Below are 21,513 nucleotides of genomic sequence, written 5' to 3' on the forward strand. Positions count from 1 at the left end.
TTGTTATGTCCCAGGGCATAAGAAATAGGAGCAGAGCAAGAAAGAAAGTTAAAATTAAGATTGCAAACTCAACAGGACCAAAACAACCCCCCCAAAAAACTAAAGAACTAAAGATCTATTGCATTTTTATTGTCAAGTTTTTGCTAGTCTCTTTTTTTTTTTTTTTTTTTTTTTTTTTTTTTTTTTTTTTTTTTTTTGATTACCAAAGACTTGCCTTTGTCAGAAAGTTCTTATATGAGTGAAGAGACAACTAAGTTGTCTAAGTTATGTGCTGCTGCCATTTATTTTTTCTACACATCCTTACAGCTGCCGGAATATTACTGTAGTGGCTGCATGTGCAGCTCATAGCACAGGGCCTTGCTTGGGGGAAGAGCACCTCCTTTAGTCTTCTTTTAGGCTTCTTTCAAAAACCTGGAGACTAAATCTAATAAAATATGTATATTATATGGGTGTGCTTTCAGATGCTCTTAAACTGTTATGAAATGAATGTCTGGAGGCTAGTTAGGTTTGATTTCACTATAAATTTATCTTATTAAGAAAATTATTATCACTGTCCTAAGCAGGTTTCTTAATTTTCTTTAAAATGCTTTCAGTTCATTAATTCCTGGCTGAGCTTTAATTATGCAAATGTTTGGAAGGCTCATATCCAGTCATGAATCTACTGGCTGCTGGAATAGAAGTTTGAAATATTGTAGAACTTTCTGTAATTATGGGGGGTTTTTTTATTTTTTATGAGTGAAAATATTTTGGTTTGAGTATGTTTTATTTTCACTAGATCCAGTAATTCTCAAACTAGTCACTGAACTTCATGAGACTTTAATTTAAGTGGGATAACATGGTTTAGCACACAGCTAGGCCTGTATTCTGGAGAATATCCAGGTAAAAGAGGAGGGAAGAGAAGCCAGGTACAGCAATTAGCCTGTCTCTATTGATCTTATTGAACAAAACAAAGCATGGAGCCTCTGATCAAGGGGTGCTGGGATATGGCCGGGGGAAAATAAGGGGTAATGTACCTGTGGGTTTTGTGAGGGGTTGCCTAAATTCAGTAGTGGGTAAATCTGTGAAGAATTTCAGTGCCACCTGGGCAGATGAGAGCAACAGAGGCTGAAGCCTCTGATGTGAGAGTGAAGAGACAACTTGTGTGAGTGGTGCTGCAGGTCTGTACTGGGAGAGGACTGGGAAACAGGGGGTTCAGCTATGCTGAGTGACAAAGCAAAGCACAAGCACAGCCTCAGCTGCCCATGACAAATACTCCTGAGTGCTCTAGGACAGTGGTGAGCCCTGGGCAGAGGTTTTGTGCTCAGCAGCTCAGCCACAGGGCTGGGCTCTGATTGCAGGAGTGACCTTGTGTGGGCAGCACTTGCTGCCGTGGCCAGCCTCACATGCCCAGCAGCATCTCAGCCTGGTGTCAGCACCAGCCAGCCAAGGCAGGGCCGTGGTTTGGGCTGGGCTGCAGCCCCTCCATCTGCTGCTGGCTCTGCTGTCGCTGCCCAGCACAGGAGAGCAGCTCAGAGTCATTGCAGGGCACTTGGAGACATTCTCTGCTAACTGCATAGAAGCTGCCACACACACACACACACAGAGATTGTTTTTCCTGAGTCAAGGTCTGTGTTGCCCCTGGCATTTGTTTTGTGGATAAATTGCAGGCATAAGCTCTGTCTCCCATATCTTCTTATCCAGGATGTCCTTCTGAAAGAAAAGGAAATGTGTTCTTTACTTCAGGGTTGTATACAACCCAGCCTGCCCTGCCAGGGGAATTTAAATCACTCTGCCGCTCTTTGGCCACTTTCTAGCACTTGTAAAGCACATTAGAACAATAATGTTCTTGTCAGTGACATGGTGATTTGCCTTGCAAACCTCACAGCCTGGAAAGTCAGCTTGGGTTCTACAGACAGCCTGCAGAATACACTTACTGAGAAGTGCTAAGTAACCTGCTTTTCTTGTCCTCTGTCTCAGCAAATGAAAGAAACAAAGCCCATGAAGTGTCTGCAAAACATCTGCATGTGTCGAGCGGGAAGCTGCTCATTTGGCAGCACTCAGAGTTCTTTCCTAGTCTTACAGGGAAAGAGACACAAGTACCAATTCCAGAGAGGAGCTCCAATATGGAAATACATATAAGGGGTATACATATAAATACACATAAGGGATAAGAGAGGCTTGGAGTGATGCAATGACCTTCTGGTGGCAGCACTGCACACTCACCTGCCTTTCCATGTGTGCAGCACACAGCCCTGCAGTAGATGAAAGCAGTGGATTAGCACCCCGTTGGAGGGGAAGATGTAAATACAGCCAGCAATGTGTGCAGGTTTGACTTTGGTGTTGCTTAGTACAAAAGGAGACCTTTGGCACTTTCAGTCAGCTCTGCCACTAGTTGGGAAGGCTCATCTGCTTCAGTTCAGGCTCTTTGAGAGCGGTATTTTATCTGGCACAAAAATGCAAGGAAAAAGGAAAAAAAATCATATTTCAAGCCATGGGGAAAAAACATAGCACCCGGGGATTTACAGATGACTTTGGCTGCTTGATGGGGTTGCTCTGAGATAGTATGCTCTGTGAGTCTGATTTGCTAGAAGTATATTCTCTGATGTGGGCTTCAAAGCCATAAAATACACCTGCCTGTGCAAAACAAGTGAAGAAGAACAAACTATCACTCTGTGTTAAAAAAAAAAAAAAAAAAATTCAGAAAAATGCCTTGGCATAAGCCAGATGTGAAGAGCCTTTGTTTTCCACACTGGTCAGTCATCCAGCCTTGGCATTTAAGTTTTTAAAAGACAGAAAAACTTCTAGATATTTTAAGCTTCATTTACTTTATGCTTGAAGCATGTCTCACTCAGGAGAAACCGTGCTGCAGAATTTGTGATTCTCTATCAAAACATGTTGACCCTGCATTAAGCACATTCTGAACCATTCCTGACTAAATTCTTTTGCAGACACTTTTTCCATCATTATCCAGTACTCCTTCCACCACCAGGCAGCTCTTTTGCTTGAATAATTTCATTTATGTGGAATTCTCTTTGCCAGAAAAAAATGTTGCTTGAATGTATGGTAGAGTTCACACAGATTTACAGTGAAAATGGGCAGGTGAAAATTGTACAATAAGATTTAGCAATATTTTTTTTTACTGCCAGTGGTTGTGTCTTATCAGCTGGGAGTTTGCAACAAGCCTTCTTGACTGACAAGGTAGGGAGAAAAGCTAAAGCAGAGACCTCTGCTGAACCTGGTCCTTTACTGTATCAAGGTGACCCCAGCAAAGCAGAAGACTCAGTGATGTCTGCAAACAAGCTTTTCTACTTTCTTTCCTTGTTTCTTCAAACACTCTCTTAACTGTAGATTCATTAGAAATTCACTAATAATTTTCTCTGTTCCTCAGCAAATTATTTAATTAAGTAAAAAAGGCATCTGAAATGTCTATCTGATCTAAACAGAATCCATCTGTAAGTGGAAAACTTTCAGGATACTATTCATTCTAGGGATTTTGATGTTGTTAATTAAATGATGCAAGGGGAATATTCCTTAATGAGACCATTAGTAGTGGAACTACTGAAGGTCACGCAGAATAACAGTAATGATGTGCAAAAGTTTGGGCCTTACTCAAGATGAATTGTTGGAGTTACAAATTGCCTGCCAGTTCCTTCTGCCTGGAACTGTGGCTCGGTGTAATATTGCATGGCTTGGAAGCTAGCCCTAAAACCAGGACCTACAAAGGGGCACTTTCCATGCTCAGTGCCTGCTTCTCCACATATTCAAGGACACATTTAGGGACCACGGAATTCAGCCTCGTTTTTAGTATTGCAGTATTTGGGGGAGAATGTAGTTAAACATGCCAGGAATTAAACATTCCTTTCTGGATGGGAGTTGGTTGGACTTCCCTGAAAACCAGTTGTTGCTGATTGTGTGGTGGTACAGTAGGAGAGGAGAAATCTCCCTTATTTTTCCATATGGAGGCTTATTTTGGGAGATGAAGTTGTTCTGCAGGGAAGTCAGTGTTACTTTTCTGATGGTGCCCCACTTCCAGGGGCAAAAGGAGTGATGAGAGTTATACACCAGAAGCTGTTTCAGACAGCTACAGAAGAGTGAGATGTCCTTACCAGCTTGAGGAGAATCAGAACTGCGAGTGAGAGTTTGAGTTTGAATGGGCCCTTAAGTTCATCAAGCCCCAAATTCTTTCCACTCCAGGACAGATCAGGTCAACTCAGTAGCATCATTCTGCTACTGAGGTAAATATTAGTTGTCGCGTGAGGAAAAAGTTGTTTATGCCACCCTCTGATGGGTTTGCAGATGGGGTTTTTCAGGTGTTGCTGGTACCAAACTTTGAGCTGAGAATATGAACTCCAGATTTTCCTGTTCAGGGTGTTAGTTTATTTAACTTGTTTCCCTGGTGGCAAAGCTAGGAAATAGATTTGCCCAGGCACATTCAGAGCACGCAGGTTGTCATGGTAAAGGTTCCTGATGCTTTATATTAAGTTGGTTTATTACAGAGGCTACCTACCAACAGCTGGGGTTTTCAAGTTTTCCTATCTGTGTAGAAACTTTTTATTTCTTCAAACCAGACATTATTACCTCAGGTGTGTACCCTGCATGTATAGAAATCTTAGTCTCACCTTGAGATATTTTCATTTCTCAGGGCTCGTTTTTTTAAGTAAAAATCTTCTGGTTTGAGCTGTAAGATATTTTGCCTGTAACACTTAATGTCCTGCATGTTGTGCCAGGAAAAGGGCAAATACTGTCAATGCTGATAGGCCTCGTCTGTCCCTTTTCTTTTTCACATTGCAACAATGTCTTTTTCCATTAATATCAAGCATGGGCTGAGCAGCCACATGCTAGGAATCACCAAGTGGTATTTGAAAAGATGTGTATTGTGACTCCAAGGCAAGCAGCACAAAAGACCTCACACCATGCAAGCATTCAGCATTTTGGGAAAAGGTGAGGTGGATACAGCCAGAGGCTCCAGTTGTCCCCTCTGTGTGGAGAACACACAGTACCTCACAGGCTTGGGTGAGCTTGTAGTGGAATTAAATGTCTGCCTAGAAGTGTTTATGACCCTTCTTGAGTTAGTGAAGTTTGGAACTTTCTCTGATGGTTGTCAGTGTTGTGGGATGTGCAGATAACTGAATACCCACCCCCTCTTCTCCCTTGTATGTCTGCTCTAGTTGTGTAATCTGCCAGCATCTCCACGTGTTCAGGGGCCAGCTGTGGTGCCAGAGTTCATTGTGAATATGGAGATAATGAAAGAGTCTGGAAAACATTTTCAGGACAAACACTTTCCATTTTTGTCTTTTACTATTTGAGAAACAGAGACTCAAGTGCAGCCTTTGAATCTTTTCTTGCTGTATCCTAATGTTTCAAAAGGACTTGTAATTTTGGATCTTGACTTGGAAACAATTTAAAGGCGACTGATTTTTCTGTGTCTGGGAGTGCTGTGCTTCCTGACTAATCAGACTCTTTAGACATGTCTTAAATTGGGCACTGAAATAATAGATAGACAAATGCAAGTGGTTGACTCAGCTCTATGGGGGTTTAGGCAAAGGCACTTTAACACACAGTTCTGATGTGTTCTGAGTGTGCACACAGCAAGTTATCACTCCTGGGCAGACAAGAGGTGAATAATTAAGGCACAATAACTCAATTGTGGGAAACCACAATTAGTCCATGCTCAACCAAGTGGGGTGCTCCAAATGAGTAGCCCCTCCTTGAAAAGTGTAGGCCTGTTCAATTTCAGCCAAGAGAGTCTCCTGCCGACATGGAGAATACCTGACATAACAAAACATTTCTTTTGAATACAGTAAAATTCATTATTTGAGCTTTCCATGCTTGGTCAAAGCCCTGAAAAGTTCAGCAGGAGTCTCCACTGACATTAAATTAGGTCTGTTTTCCCACCTAATTTTCTGATTCTACACCTGCTCCATAACCCAGAGCACCTATGTGAAGTAAAATAGGAAAAGAAACGTGGGTGCAGCAGTTGTGTGTGCGTAGCAATGGAATGAGCATGGTTCTTCCAAATTTCCTGACTTGCTGGAGGTTTTTCTGGTTGTTTTGTGGGGTTCTTTGGTTTGTTTCTTTTTCTTTTTCTTTTTCTTTTTCTTTTTCTTTTTCTTTTTCTTTTTCTTTTTCTTTTTCTTTTTCTTTTTCTTTTTCTTTTTCTTTTTCTTTTTCTTTTTTTCTGTTTTCTTCTGCACACAAACAACCATCTTTTAAGGCAGTTTAAGCACAGTCTTGGGCTACCTAGAACAGTTAAAACTGTAAACAAACAAAACCCCAGTTAAATGCTGAATTCTTGAAGAGAAAATAAATTTAGCTCATTTCCAAGTTTGTTTTTTTGCGGGGGGGTAGAGGTGGGGGTTTTTTTGTTTTTTGGATGTACCTTGCAGACGTGAGAGGAGTAATTCTTTACTCTATTGCTTGAATAATGCTTTGAAGTTTGGACCTCATCCAAAAGCCTGTTGACAATAACATCAGTGTTGGGTTGACTTGCGTCACATGTTTCTTGGGAATTTTAAAAAGCTCACTGAGCAGCTCACCAAGGCTTGATTAATATTTGATTTCTAAGTGAGGAAGGAATTATTCCTCTGTCCTTTTATGGGTGGGTAAGGAGCAGACCTTCAGTGATCTACCTGCCTTTTAGGGACAAATCTCTAGTCTTGGTGGAGATCCCAGGAGTCTGACAGGGAAGATACCTCTTTGTTTTTAACAACCAGTCTGGTGTCACCTAATGTTCCCACCATTTCCATACCTGCTCATTGCTCATGTACTATTTTTCTCAGAAAAAATTAAATTATGGATAGCCTCAGAGTTTCATTTTACAGCTATTTCCTGTAGGTGCAAATCAACATCACTCTTTTCCCCATGGTTTATAGCTATTCTTTCTTTTGTTTTCCCTCTCCAATTTTTCATAAGGAGATTTATCTGAGGTGTTGATATTTCTTATAATAATTATCTCACTAGTAGCTATGACAAAGTCTCTAATCTTCTTTCTTCCTTTTGTCCTCAGGAAATCCACTAACTGTGGCCTGCAAAGCTTTCTTTGGCTTCAGTGGAGAATCAGGCCCCATGATCTACTGGATGAAAGGGGAAAAATTCATAGAAGAGTTGGAAGGTCACATTAGAGAAGGAGAAGTCAGGTACATTTTGGATTATTTACTATTAAAAATACTGTATGTCCCACAAGCCTGTTGAGTTGACAAGTTTTTAATTGAAAGTGGAAATCATTTTCTGTCCAAAGAGTGATTGATAACTTGGAGCCAGGGCTATGTGAGTTGCTCCCTCTCCTCTGTAGTGAGTACAGTCTAAAGACAGAATAGCTTGTGTATATGCCTGAAAATTCCCCTGATGTTACCAAATTCCCCTGATGGTTGGTAGCTGAAGCATCTCCTGAGTATTGCAGGGGTTGATTTTAGCCCTGTGTGGGAATGGTGCTGTCCACTGCAGCCATCCCATGGGACCTGCCTTGGCAAGATAATAGCCATTTCAGCACCACTGTTAATGTTAAATCTTTCAGCACCCCTGTTAATGTTAAAGACAAATGGTCTCCTGTCAAAGTCTCCACAGTTTTTCTCATCTCCTGAACATGTTGTCTGTGTTTGATACAGCTCTCAGTGAGCCTTACCCAGACCCTTCAAAAAGCAGTGTTTGCTCCCCCAGGGTTAACACATAAGGGAGAGAAAGGAGTGGCTGTATCCAATATCCAACTTGTCCTTGGCTTTTTTTTTCCAGGTGATGGTTATCACCTGATGTAAGTTGTAAAGAAAACACACTTCTATCCCCACGAACTTCCATTCAATTTGCACCTAACAACACCTTATTCTCTTCCTCAATAATTACCTGATCATTGTTTTTTGAGCAAAGAGTATATTACAATTTTACTATGGGCAAGGTGGTCCCAGCTCCTATAGATATTGTGAATATAGATTATGATACAATGAGAATGGATTATAAAGAAAGCCAAGGTTTTTTCACTTTCCAGTGCACATTTTTTTAATCTTGTGTCTGAGGTTTTTGTTTCTTGTAAGCCTGATTTTGGAGAGCAAATGGAGAGAGGTCTCTTTGCTTTATTACTTGATCAATAATGTGCCATTATTATCAGTAATTTAGCCACGAGTTACTAAGATATACTTAACTGCACACAGATTAAATTTATCGTGTATTGCCATTGTACAGTCCTCTTTTGTGCCTCTGACCACAAAAAGCAATTATTGGAAACTTGTGCTGCTGTAAGTAATCAGCACTTAATGACCTTGTATTCTCTCTGTGTGTATGTATATGAACAGAGTGATTTTGGTCATGTTCTTCCTTTACATCAGGACAATTTGAGGCTTATATTTGAAGAGTGCTTTTGCTTTAGCTTTAGCTTTAGCACAGTACAAAACTTTTCCTTTATGTACGTTTATTAGTGAAACTGAGTTTGAAAAGGCTGTTACTTGTCCTTTCTTGTGCCATCTCATTGCACATTCGTGTTTCAAATTAATTAGTGACAAGTGACTTTTCTCATTCCACTACAGTGCTTTGACTCAGTTTACAGACCCTTCACAATTCAGTGAATCTTCTCTTCAGCAAAGCTACATATCACGTACCTAATCTCCTGTGATCACTGCCAGCATTTAAAACAGCATTTTCCAAAACATACTGCATCATTACCAGCAGTGCCCCAGTCCATCCCTTTTTTATTTAGAAGTAGCTATGGCAACTGAAGTGGTGACTTTTTGCAAATGATTTTTTTGCTCATAACAGCTCTTGTTTTTGTGTTCCATTACAGGTATGCTGCTTCAGGGGAACTAAGCAGCACTAATTATTCTGTCAGTGCCCTGAGGCAGCTCACATCTTCCACCCAGTTGTATTTATTGATGTATTTTAAAATTGTCATGTGTATTTCAAATTTGATGAGCCATGGTGAACATGCTGGTTAGATGTCTTTTTAATCAGTTTGCTTCTTTATGGTGTTACCAAGACATTTCGAGAGGCTAAGAGTAGTACAGAATTGCTACAACCAGATCAAGATATTCCATGGGCTGTTCCTTTGGTACATTTTAACTCTGCATCCCCTTTCTTTAATTAGTTCACTAATTTAGTAGCACTCTGAATTTATGGTGCTGTCCTTACCCTGGGCTGTGCCCATCCAATGTGTTGCTGGATTCCCTGTGTGTGATGAGAGTTCAGATTTGCACATTAATGATGTGTCAAAGCACAAACCACCCATCCCCATATGTGTGGTTAGCCACTCACTGTGCTGTCATGAAAGCACTAAAATAAGGACCCATGTAATCTGAGCATTCCTGTTCAAACCAAATCCGTGGAAAGCACACGTCACCAAGAGTAATATTTGTGCAGCCCTGGGCTTTTCAGCATTTATTAGACCTTTTTACAAAGCCTCATAATAAAAAGTAACTCATCAGCACTGCAGGATTTGGAGGCAATGACATCCTATCTGAGCTGCCCCCTTGAATTCCCATGAATTAAGATCTCCGGGTGTCAGACATGGGTGGGGGGAAAGGAGGAAGAGACTTTGCTTGCCAGGTGTGTTTTTCACAGCAGTAATAAAAATGTCACATAAACTGAACCAGAGTAATTAAAGAAGGAATCAGAGTCTTTAAGCATGTCTGCAGAGTTGTCAGTTGTACCTAATTATTAAAGCAGCCCACAGCAAATTTCAACACTGGCTCCCTGCCACGGCAAAGTATTTTCAGACATAAATATTGGTCTCTCAGCCAGCTATGAATTGCTTTTCTCTTCTTCTTCAGGCCAAATAGTCAAAATGCTCATCTTGTAAAGGATGTTTGTCCTTGTTGTGTCTCTCTTGTCCATTTTTAAAGTACAAACAGTTTAACTCATCCTAGAGGCATGAAAATAGGTGAATGGAGACATTTTGAGTGGCAGCCTTATTTCTTCTGATTGATTTATCACCCACAGAAGTCAACAGATGGTTATGAAGTGCTCAGACAAGATGAGGATGTTGTTTCCTATTAGGAGGAAGTGCTGAGGGCAGGAGGCAGAACTCTCATAGCTGCCTGGCTGATGTGCTCGGTACTTTGCAAAGAAGTATAGAAGCAACAGCCCTCTCCTGAAAAGCTTATACTATTCAAACAGACAAATTCAGGGCAGAGAACAAGAAAAACAATGCAGGAAAGTGAGAGGGAAGGTCCTCATGGTGCTGCCAGCTGAACGACTTTGCTTTGGAGAGGTGCTTGTGTACCCACAGATCTGTCCTTTCAGCAGCAGCCTGTTGTTAAGGAGTGGAAGGAAGAGTAGACTTCATAACCCTGTTCATAGTCCAGATCCTCAGCTTTATAAAGAATGAAACTTACGAAAGTTTACTTTTTGCTAAGTCCCAGATCTCAGGCAGGTTAATAAAGGTTTGCAATTAATGACTCGCTCTTGCAGAGGGACCCAAGTGAAGCTTTCTTATGCCCTTGGTATCTGTGGTCATAAAAAGACTGAATTTTTTTAGGAAAATACGGTGTCAAAGTAAAAGTGTTTTAAATTCAGATTCAACTTAGTGCATACAGGCACTGGGAACATACGACCAAGGATTTGAAAAATCTAAACTATTGCATAATTTTCAAAGGAAGCATTTCTATTCTGTAATGACACTTCTTTTTTAAAATTCATATTCTTACCTGAAAATTATTCACTAGGCAAAATGTTTTGTTTCAGATCAAATAAAATGCTTCAGCCTGAAGAAAAAAAAGGCACTGAGTGTTGTTTTTACATCACCCACCTTTTATTTCTCTCTTTTCATCCTTTTTGTTGTGAGTTGTCGAGTACCATTGATTTAGCTATGCATTAAAGGTTGTAATTACTCTTACAGTTTGTTCAGCAACCCAGAAAGAGTGATTTATTATTTTCTCAACTTGTGGGAGCTGGCATGTGTTGACAGTGATGCTGGTGAAGTTTCCCCCACCTCAGATAGGTGCTTCATCTTCTGGGTGTGCAGCAAATGCTGTTAACACCTTCAAGGTCTTACTTGTTGATATTGTATTCCTTTTTTAACCCAAAAATATTGTGCTCCATGTTTTCTGAAGCAACCACAACAATGAACTTATTAATGCAATTAATTAAGGGCTGTGAATGTATTTAAAAATTACAGATGACCAACTGTGCATTTCTGAGGCAATAATGTAAGTGTGGAGTAATGGTTTGAAGAAAAAAATAAAAATGAAAAAGCAGGAATGAAAGGTTCAACACCACTAAGAGCTTTCTACACTTTGCTGCCAGCATAATGCTTAAATGTTTGTCAGCATTTTCATGACAGATCCCACTCTAAAGAGTTCCTTTGCTAAAAATTGCTATTAGGATATATGTAGAAAAAGAATTCTCAATCCAAATATATTGGATATTCTTTTTATGACAGCTACTCTTTAGCTGACCATGTATCATTTAAATTTAGGTTGGGGATCAGTTATTTTATCTTACATACATGTAGTTTCGATATAGATAAAAATAACAGTTTATTTTGTCTTAACTGTAACCTGTCTCCATTTTTTTTCCTGTGTAAAATATCCTGATTACAGTAAACAAGAAAATCTGAACATTCACAGAAAGCTCCAGATTAGTTTCCAAGATATTTTCTCTATTAATGATTATATTGTTCCTTGCAGCATGATTTGTAGACCAAAAGTTGTTGGGCATACTGTTTACAACCAGAGAAGAGTGAGTTTCCTGAGTCTTTATATAGATATAGCAGAATAATAAGTCAATGGGAACTGATTAATTTTGCTCCCAGTGATTTAGGCTGAGTATGCAAATGGACCAGGCTTTCTGAGGAGGTTTTTTTTTGGCCAGAAATTATGCAAATTCAGCCTTTCTGCCATTATTTCACCGCTTGGATGCTAGACCAGAATTTAAAAAAAAAAAAAAAAAAAAAAAAAAAAGAAACATAATCAGTGAGAGTGATTTTGGAAAAAAAAAAAAAAAAAAAAAAAAAAAAAGCAGTTCAAGTTTCCAAGTTTCCAAATGCACCACACATACACACACTCTGTTTTTACACTAATGTTTTTCCACTTGCTTTTTTGCAAGTTATGCTGCCACAGTGAAAGAGGCTGAATAGTTGTGAATGCTCTGGTGCCTCTTCTGAGTTACTGCAGAGATGTGTTTATAGCACTCAGGCTTTTGATTGTCTAGTGCAGAACCTTCATACTTCTCTTTTGATTTGTTTTCTATTTGTTTGGAGTTCCATGGATGTCATGTGAAATCACGTACAGAAGGAAATAAATGTGTGTACACAAAATGCCTTTGGTTTGTAATGGAGAAGCTTGGGGGTTGCCATTACTGACACCTGTGAATGTCTCCAGCAGCAGCTTCCATCCAGAACAGGCAGCACTCTGGTTCCTCTCTTCCTGTCCATTTTCCTCCCTTTGGTCTCAGGAGAAAATGTTTCTTTTTTTGGTGAACCTGGGTTTTATTTATACTTTTACCTCACAGTTCTGTACACAATCTTTTCAGAGCACAGACTCACTAAAGTACCATGTACAGTGATGAGTTCACAGGTACACATTTTCTGTCACCCCACATTTTCTGTTTACTCTCTTGTGCAGCATTACACAAACAGGATTAAATTAACCTGGTGGGTTTTACTTGACGTTACATTTCCCTGTTCAAAGGAACAGCAACTTTTTCTTGAGCAAATGATAAGACTTTTGAGAGAATAGGGTATTGTATTTTTAGGCTTAATATCAGCAGCAGAAAACTTGCATTTACTTTGCATTCTTTTTAATGTTCACATGAGAACAATGACATGAAAAGGCTGTACCTCTGGCCTGAAAGTCTGCTAGAACTTTTATTCCATTTGTGGGGATTTTGCATGTCTCCTCTTTCCTCTGAAAAGAGCAGAGAGCTTGTTCTTGACACTGTCCCCCTTAAAAATCAGGATCTAGCCCCAGAAAAGAGGAAAATTCCAGAGAGTACCACAACTCCTTTTGTTGATTTTCCAGACTGAATTAAAATGTATCACAATACCCAGCCTTTAAATTGCCCTGTAATTTGTTCACTGATGGCTTAGAAGGACATCCTGCTTCTGGAAAATGGATATTTGTCACTTCTTTTAAAAGAAGCATTGTTTTTAGCATGTAAATCTGATGGAGCCAGTATAAAGAAGCCACACATAACCATTGTGCTCATGGCCACCTTTCCTGCACTTGGTTCAGCTCCTCACTGGACATGGCAGGAGAAAAATCTTTCTGGTGGTCATGAAAAATGCCTCTGTGAAGCCTCTTTCAGGCAACATGAGTGTCCTTCAAGTCCTTCTCCAGGAGTGACAGAGGCCAAGGAACATTGTCTTGTGCTGAGAAATCTCAGTGCTTTTGGGAATCTGCCATCCATATTAACTCAGTTAAAGAAAAGGCTGTATCCTTCCTTCCAGACTCCTCAGAGAACATCTTGGAGAAAAAGAAGTCGAGCTGACACTGATCTTTGATGCTGTAGAGGAGGCAGACCTGGCCAACTACACGTGTCACGTGGAGAACAGAAATGGACGGAAACACGCCAGCGTTCTCCTGCGCAAAAAAGGTAATTCCCCCTTTTTAGTTGTCTGTGATCTCCCCTGCTCCAGCAGCAACACATCAGTCAGAGGTCCTGCTGACCTCTCTGAGCCAGGCTGGATTCCTGTGTGCCTGCTTGAAGTGTGCTTGTCTACAGCTTCAGTTTACCATTTGTGGGGAAAAAAAAAAAAAAAAAAAAAAAAAAAAAAAAAAAAAAAAAAAAAAAAAAAAAAAAATCATGGATTGTTCTTCAGTGTCAGGGCCTTGAAGGGGATGCATTTGCCTGGAATACAGTCACCCCATAAGGCACCAGTAATCAGGAGAAGTATTTTGAACTAAACAACTAAATTAATTTCACCCAGAATGGACTGACTAGGCCAGTTAAAATGTATGTTTCTTAGAACAGGTGCCCTGGCAGCGAGGTCAGATGTTCTCATGTTTCTCCACATCCTGACTTTGTGTTTTAAATTGAAAACCTTAAGCTATATCCATGCATTTTGATTTCTGACTGCATCAGGAATGAAAATATGCAATGGGAGCTAAAAATACATGGAGAGTTACCCTGTCATGGTCATCTTGCTTGACACTGTTCCTGCATGGGGAACAACACTACTGACAAATTATCTATAGCAAAAAGGAAACTATTTGAATGTGCCAAATTTAGAAATGCTACTGTTTGAAAAAGTCATCATCAAAGGAGTTTAACAGTATCCCGTGACAATTCTTCTGTTGTTTGTTCAATCAGCTCTCCTATTCATAAGTAGACTGACATTTAGATTGGATGCTGATCTCTCTGAGATACAGTGCATTAGGAAATAAAAAACCTGTAAGATAGTAATTGTTGGAAAAGCAAAGGAGAGTTCCACCCTTGGGGCAAAGCTGTTATGTGAAACCACAGACCATCAGCAGGGGGGATTGACTAAAGGATTGATACACTGCCCAGATCTCTGCCATCATTCTTGGATGCAAATTATTTTGTCAAAACAGGAGAAGAGGAATTGTTTTCATGAGGCAAACCTGAAAGGGCAGTTCCAGTCCTTTGTGTGCTTTCATTGTGCCAAAGTTGGAATAAAGGAATGTTGACCTAGCAGATCATTCTACTGTCTAATACAACCTCACATTCAGGAGGCAGAAGGCTCTGCTGAGATATCTGGACTGGCTGGATCCATGGGATGAGCTGTGTGAGGTTCCACAAGGCCAAGTGCTTGGTCCTGCTCTTGGGTCACAACAAGCTCTAGGCTATGGAAGAGGGATCTGGAAAGCTGCCAGGTGTAAAGGATCCAGGAATACTGGAGTCACCATCCCTGAAGGGGTTTGAAAGCCACGTAGATGTGGCCCTTGGGGACGTGGTTTAGTGGTGGGCTTGGCAGTGCTGGTTTAATGGTTGGACTCAGTTATCCAGCAGGTATTTTCCAGCTGAAACAATTCTACAATTCTGTGATCTAAACTGACAAGTTGTCATAACTTTAATTGGGGAATGTGGTCATCATGATGAGAGAGTAGTCTCTCTCTAGTGCAAAAAGGGTTCTACCTTTTCTTCCACTGAACCTCATAAACACAACACTGATAGTAAGTATATCTCTGCTGGCACTGGTAAATGTTCTGCTGTGTGCATATAACAAGCTCAGGTTTTTTATAACAAAAAAATGCAGATATTTAAGAGCTCTGCTGGAATTATGGAGGAAGCATTGCTGAATACAGAATTTGGAGGTGGAAAGGATCACTTTGCAGCTCCTATTTCATTTCTCTCTGCACTGTGGCTATAGAAAACTTATATTCCCCTCAGGCACTCTCAGTAGTTGATTTTCAAGCTATTAAAGTGTCATTTAAAATAACCACTGTATTTTACTCTGTCCTTTGACTGCCTGTCCCATTGTCCTGTTTGTTATTTATTAAGTTCTCACAAATACTTGACCAAACTTTTCCTTTCTGCAACTTGATTTGATTGCTTCTTATCCTAACTTTCTCCAGCTTAGATTTTACTCTAGATATTCATGAGTCAGGAAATACTACTGTATTTACTGGGCTGGGACAAGATTTAGGGCAGGACTTGCAGAAAGCTGTTGGCCAGCATCCTTTGTGTGTGTCAAAGAAGGGATTCTACTGCAATGTGCTGCAGCACAGATCTCTCAGTCAGAGAAATCCCCCTCCCTCCAAAGTCTTACCTGCTAAGAGCTGCATTATCCATGTTTGACAAGAGGCACTTGTAGCTCTGTTGTCTCCAGACCTGCCGTCTGTTGTTTTTTTCTGACTTGGATGAAAAACGGGAATAAACCCAAAATCTAAGTTGTGGATGTTGTATAAGATTTTCTAGAGCTCTTGTTCTGACATCAGAGGTTTTTTTTAAGAATATAGTTTGCTTTGTAAAAAAGAAAACTTAGCTGGTCAAATGTTTCAAAATTTATTTTGAAAATATATTAAAGTCTTTTGCTTTTACTGTGGTACAGTCCCCATAAACCTTCAGGAGAATACAGAAGTGCTGTTTGCACAGCTCTAGTATTGCAATAGCCCCACAGCATGCACCATCATTTAAGATTTTTTTTTTTTTTTGTTTGGGGTTTTCACCTGAAAAAGAACCAAATCAAGTTTCAAACCCGAAGCTACCAATGCAAAGGCAGTCTCAGACATGCTCCTAAGACCTGAACACAACTCTCTACTGTCACATTCTTCTTTACTGATTTAATTCAAGACCACGTTGTTACTTGCTTTCAAGCAGTTCAGAAATAAGTTCTGGACAATGCTGGGTTTGGTTTGCCTTATTTTTTTTTTTCCTCTGTGCTGTCCTAGCATATTTGGTGCTAAAATAACATGGAAATGCAATATACACCCAGTTGTCTCTTAGTTGTGGGAATAGTTCAGGATTCCCTTCAAAAGGGTTTGAAAACAGTCCAGTATTTTAGTGACTGAAGTCTACATAGTCTATAATAAAACTGTTCTGAAAGATAAATAACTTGTCAGAAACCACAGAATAAAGTCAGACCATGCTTTTAGTGGCAAGAAGTAGTGAATTGAGATAAAAGTAAATATTATGATGACTTTTCCTCATGAATTTTTTTCAAGGAGGCTGCCTTTAATCAAGACATGCAAGGAAATAATTTTAGTGGGGGCAGGTTTGACACTGATACATCACTAAATTTTGAGGAACTTCTAAAATGTATTTCTCTCTTTTATTGGGTATTTATAAGAGTTTTGCTATTTAAAACACCATGATCCTCTGTAATATGTTGTGGCAAGGTTTTTCTACATTATTTTACATTAGAAACTATCAGTATTATTATTTGCTATTTTTCAGTTACTCTTATAGCACAGAGGCCAGATTAAATTTCTTTTCTAGTGTGGGATATGCTGCTTCCTTATTTATCTCAGTGAGGACCACTTGAAGAGGAAGGAATTAATCAGATGCCAAGACTAAGTAGAGTAGGCAAGAAAATTGAGCATCCTGGGTTTTTCTCAATGCCTCCACTTTGGAATGGAAACAAGGAGAGCTCAAAAGCCTTGGCTTTCTGCCTCCTTATGTCTGTCCTCTAGGAGAGTTCATGGGGCAGAAAGGCAAAGACTGGACATGCAAAAGCTGATCATTTTTGCCTTTTGAGCTGGATTTTGTGGGTTTGCTTAACACCCTGCCATTCCCCCCCTCAAAAGTGTACACAACTCAAAAGTTGCTCCTGTTTGGGCTGCAAGGTTCAGCATTTTCTTTCCTTCCAAGCTGGCAGCTTTGCCATCGTCTCACTGTCCTAGCAAAAAAAAAAAAAAAAAAAAAAAAAAAAAAAAGATTCAGTACAATTAAAAAAAAATTCCCCTCAAAAGTGATTTTTAGCCAACTCTGTTCTCCATTTGCCTAGATTTATCCCCCAGAGCACAGGCAGCTTTATCATGCAATGTAGTAAAAGTCCCATGAATTCCCTGTGTTCTCAGAGAGATTAAATAGCTATTATAATAGACTCTTTCCATCTATTAGTCCATGACTTCTTGCCAGGCAGACATCAGAGATACTGCAGACTGGGAATAGCTTGACATCTGATGTTAATTATTGAAATACAAGGCATCGTGAGGCAAGAATAACCCCCAAAGATACGCAACTAATTTGCTTTTTTATCTTGAAAGTGACACAAATGACACACGAGTAATTTTTTCTGACCCAAGTTTTAGAAGTGTAAAGATCACAAAAAACTTTATCCTGCCTGTGTTAGTTTGGCAACTTCTCGCTGTGTTTGTCACAGCAGCAAATATCTTCATGACGTCTTATCTGAACTAATACAGGCTGTGAGAGTCAAATTGTCATCCCCTGTCTTTTATGGCTAAGTAATATGCCAGGTGGTGTTAGGAGAAATATTACTTCCAGAGGACATTTCAGGATAAAGAGCAATGCTGTTCAAGTTAGTCTCTTGCATCAGATGGAGCTCTGGACTGGTATCCAAGGGGTTTTATCCCATTATGTCATTGGTGTGGTGAATGACCTTGAACATGCTGCTTCTCTTTTCTAAGCCTGTTTCCCCAGCTGTAAAAGATGGATCACTGTGTCTGGATGCATTTGTGAAGTTCTTGTAATGTTTCTTAACAAAAGCATCTCTACCAATATGAGAGAACTCTGTTAGAGCCATCACAACCCAAACAAAGTGGCTCTTTGCAGCCTGATGTGTGCTGCTGGCTTCTTGTGTTATCTTGGGCTTCCTGCAAGCTCAACTCATTTTCCAGTGATCCAACTGAAGCCTTGGCTTGGCAGCTCACATCAGCTTGTCCACAGGCTTCACAAATATAAAACCAAAGCTAATTTGGTGGAGGAGGGACCAGATCCTGCCCAATCTGTTCTCACATGCTGCATACAGCATTTGATGCACTCTGCCAATGCAGAAGTTTCAAACTCCACCAGCTCATTAGAATTTGATTACTCCTCTGTGTAAAATCACTACATAGTTCCTGTGTAGGAGATTTACATGTATCGCCCCAAATGCATTCTGGATTTCAGATGTTTATTTCAGATGAGTTGTAGATGGAGTAAATGAGTAAAATTAGGTAATAGGTAATGAACAAAATTCTTAGGCATTTTTAATGTTATGGTGGTTATAATTGGAAGCTGCACAATTTTTATGTGGAATTGTATGGTGGATTAGAGAAAATATAGCTTGGAAAGATCATAACCTTTTTGCCTTTCCTTGCTAATTTTAGATTTGATCTACAAAATAGAACTTGCTGGAGGACTGGGAGCCATCCTTCTTCTGCTTATTTTGCTCGTGACCATCTATAAGTGCTACAACATAGAGTTAATGCTGTTCTACAGACAGAACTTTGGAGGAGATGAAGCAGCTGATGGTAAGCAGTTGCACAGGAAACTCAATATATGCAATGGAAATAATTCAGATACCCAAAGTGGCAAGATTGAAATGAATCCTAAAAGATACCTGCTGCTAGTCTAAACTGCTAAGCACCCAACAGTGTAAAGCCCTAAGACTTTCTCCCAAAGCCCCCTGAGATCAATGAGCCTTTCCACAGAAATGCCACTGGGCTCTTCCATGAGCCAGAGAGCCAGAAGAATTGTTCCTGAGTCTGCTACAGAGGCTGACTTGTCATTTGTGAGCTCTTCACATTCAAGTGTGCAGTGCCACATGTGCCCAGGGTCCCTTCTCCTGAGATCCTCACTGCACATCTGAACAGCCTTTCACCAGGTGTTCTTCATGAAGCATTTTTATTGAACTGCCACCAGGCTTCCAGTGACCTCCTCTGACTAGTGAGAGGTGATTGCTATGAGGCTAACTGCTTACCTCAGTTAATTGGGAGACTGTAAACAACTTGGTGGGAATGTGCAGCTTGCCTGGGGAGTATTTGTAGGAACAAACCAGGCTGTTTTCCATTTTTCTTTCCCCACCTTCCCTCTCTAGCATATATTCTGTTTAGTGCCTAAAGCTAAACTTGTATTTGTAAATTGAAGCTTTAATTCTCCTGAATATATAACATTCCTTCTCCTGTGAAGCTGGAGTAAGCCCTGTAAACTAAATCCCAGTCTTTAAATCCTATTATTATGTTCTTAACACTTATTTAATAATTAATATGCTATATATATTCTATTCATTTATAGTATCTGCTAAAGAGAAAAAGTGCAGTATTCAAGTACAGGTGCTTGCCACAGTCCACTGCAACACTTAGCAGTCACACAGGTTCTGGAATGATACATCTAGAAACTATAATTTATTTCAAAAGATATTTCCATAGTGCCAAAACAATGTGCAGTTGCCTAGACAAGCTGCTTTCTGCAATCACAGTAATAAATATTTCTGTTTAACAATGGGTAGACATGGTTTGAAAAGGTTCCACTATAATGAAATCCATAGGAGTTTTGGAGAATGAGTGGAATGACATCTAGGGGATTTTAGAAAGAGGAAGGATGATCCTTGTGGGTCTCTTTCAGCTCAGAATACTTTGTGAATCTGTGATAAATAGCAGGAGTAGAGATCAGAAAACTTGCTCTTTCCTGATCCTCATGTATGACTGGGAAAAAACTAAAATTATGCTTTTTTTTTCCATACTCTATGATACTGCACAATATCTATACTGGTACCTAGGACAAAGGGAAGGGTGAGATTATGTGGTTTGAGAAGTACTTTACCTCAAACACTTTGGGATTATACCAACATAATATCCCTGCTTTACACCAATGAAAGTGGTAACTTCCTTCAGCCTGCTTCAATTTGTTCATCCTGTGTTTTCACTGTGAAGCTGCTGCATTTTTACTCATGTAACTTCCTTGGTTCAATCACTTTTCAATTTATGAAACAGTATTATTTTCTGGTTGTTTAGAGGAAGCCCCATGAGTACACAGGGAGTTTTGTGTGCCCATAAATTTTGAAAACAACCTTTTATTTTTTCCAGTGCATAATTATAGACCTTTCACTGCTTTGTGTCTCGTTCTGATCCTTCAGGATGAAAGATGGAGGCAGAATGTCATGGAAGTCAAAGCATATATAGGGATGTTTGTTTCTTCTCATGCTGGCAGCTGTGGAAGCATACAGAGCTCCCCTGAGCACTCAGCTCTAGAGATACAATCATAAGGTCATTTTCCACTTATATGTGTATTTCTTAAAAAAAAAAAACAAGAAGATTTGGAACTCAACAGATCTGCTTTATTCCTATTTCTAAAAATATCCCACGTAAGCCATGTTGAACACACTCACTTTCTGTGCTGTGTGTAGCATGGCTTTTAGAGAAAATGACACTGAGGATTAAGGGATCCATTTAGAAAAGGGCTCCAAGCCGTGCAGCTCCCAGAACCAGTGGTGGGTGAGTGTGGGCAGCTCCTTCTCCTCTGTCCTGGTACATGAAGCTTGTGAGGAGCTGTGAGACCACTGCAGGAGCTCCCAGGAGCCCGAGGGAGCTGGTTGTGTCAGCATCCTGCTCAGTGTCCCTGTGAGCTGAGGTGACAGGGGAGGACAGGGGCTCAGGGAGCGCTGGCTCTGGCCAAGACCTCTCTGCAGTCAGGGATGTCAGGGCCCTGCTGCCCTCCCTCAGCTCCCAGACCTCTGCAGGGATGCTTTCTCCAGGATCGCTGGCATCTCCTAAAAGGTCTTGGCAGGCTTCCCCATGGACAGGGTGGCAGGTTTTGGATCGGCCTCCAAAGCTGGCTGGCCTGTTGGCTTCAGAGGAATTGTCAGTGAGCCAGGTGGACATCTTCCATCCTCCCCTACAGCCATGGTGACACTAGGCAAATTGCCTTTTACAAATATGTAATTATTCACATGCTTTGACTACAGCTCTGACCCTCATGGGTCTGGCTTTGTGTCAGGAATTATAAGTAACCATCAGTTCAAGGTCATCAAGAGATATATTTTATTATGGTTAGGTATTTGTTCTTTTTATCAGAATATATTGAGGAATTTTAGCTGCTTTAATTATCTTTCATATTCTCAATTCTTTACAGATAATTGGCACTAAGAAACCCTCCATTCATGCAGTTTTCTTCTCACAATATTAACTATTTGATTTTTCATTTTCTGTAAATAATGTCAGCTGTGCTCTTCCCTGGGAGCCAAATTGCTGAAGGTTGACTTTTTCAATATAC

The 21,513-nt window shown here is 40.1% G+C and overlaps 1 protein-coding gene across 1 annotated transcript in view; it reads left to right on the top strand.

The window, feature by feature from the left end:
- The window catches only part of IL1RAPL2 (interleukin 1 receptor accessory protein like 2), a gene marked incomplete at its 3' end in the record, with an annotated part of 360,377 nt that overhangs the window by 328,706 nt on the left and 10,158 nt on the right, over window positions 1-21,513 (top strand). Inside the window, exons 7-9 of the mRNA XM_083883782.1 lie at window positions 6,986-7,115; window positions 13,346-13,491; window positions 18,630-18,773. Coding sequence (XP_083739908.1) covers window positions 6,986-7,115; window positions 13,346-13,491; window positions 18,630-18,773 — 420 coding nt within the window. The remainder of the gene's footprint in view (window positions 1-6,985; window positions 7,116-13,345; window positions 13,492-18,629; window positions 18,774-21,513) is intronic.

The sequence above is a fragment of the Zosterops lateralis genome (assembly GCF_965231275.1).
Source record: "Zosterops lateralis genome assembly, chromosome: Z".
In the NCBI taxonomy this organism is placed as follows: domain Eukaryota; kingdom Metazoa; phylum Chordata; class Aves; order Passeriformes; family Zosteropidae; genus Zosterops; species Zosterops lateralis.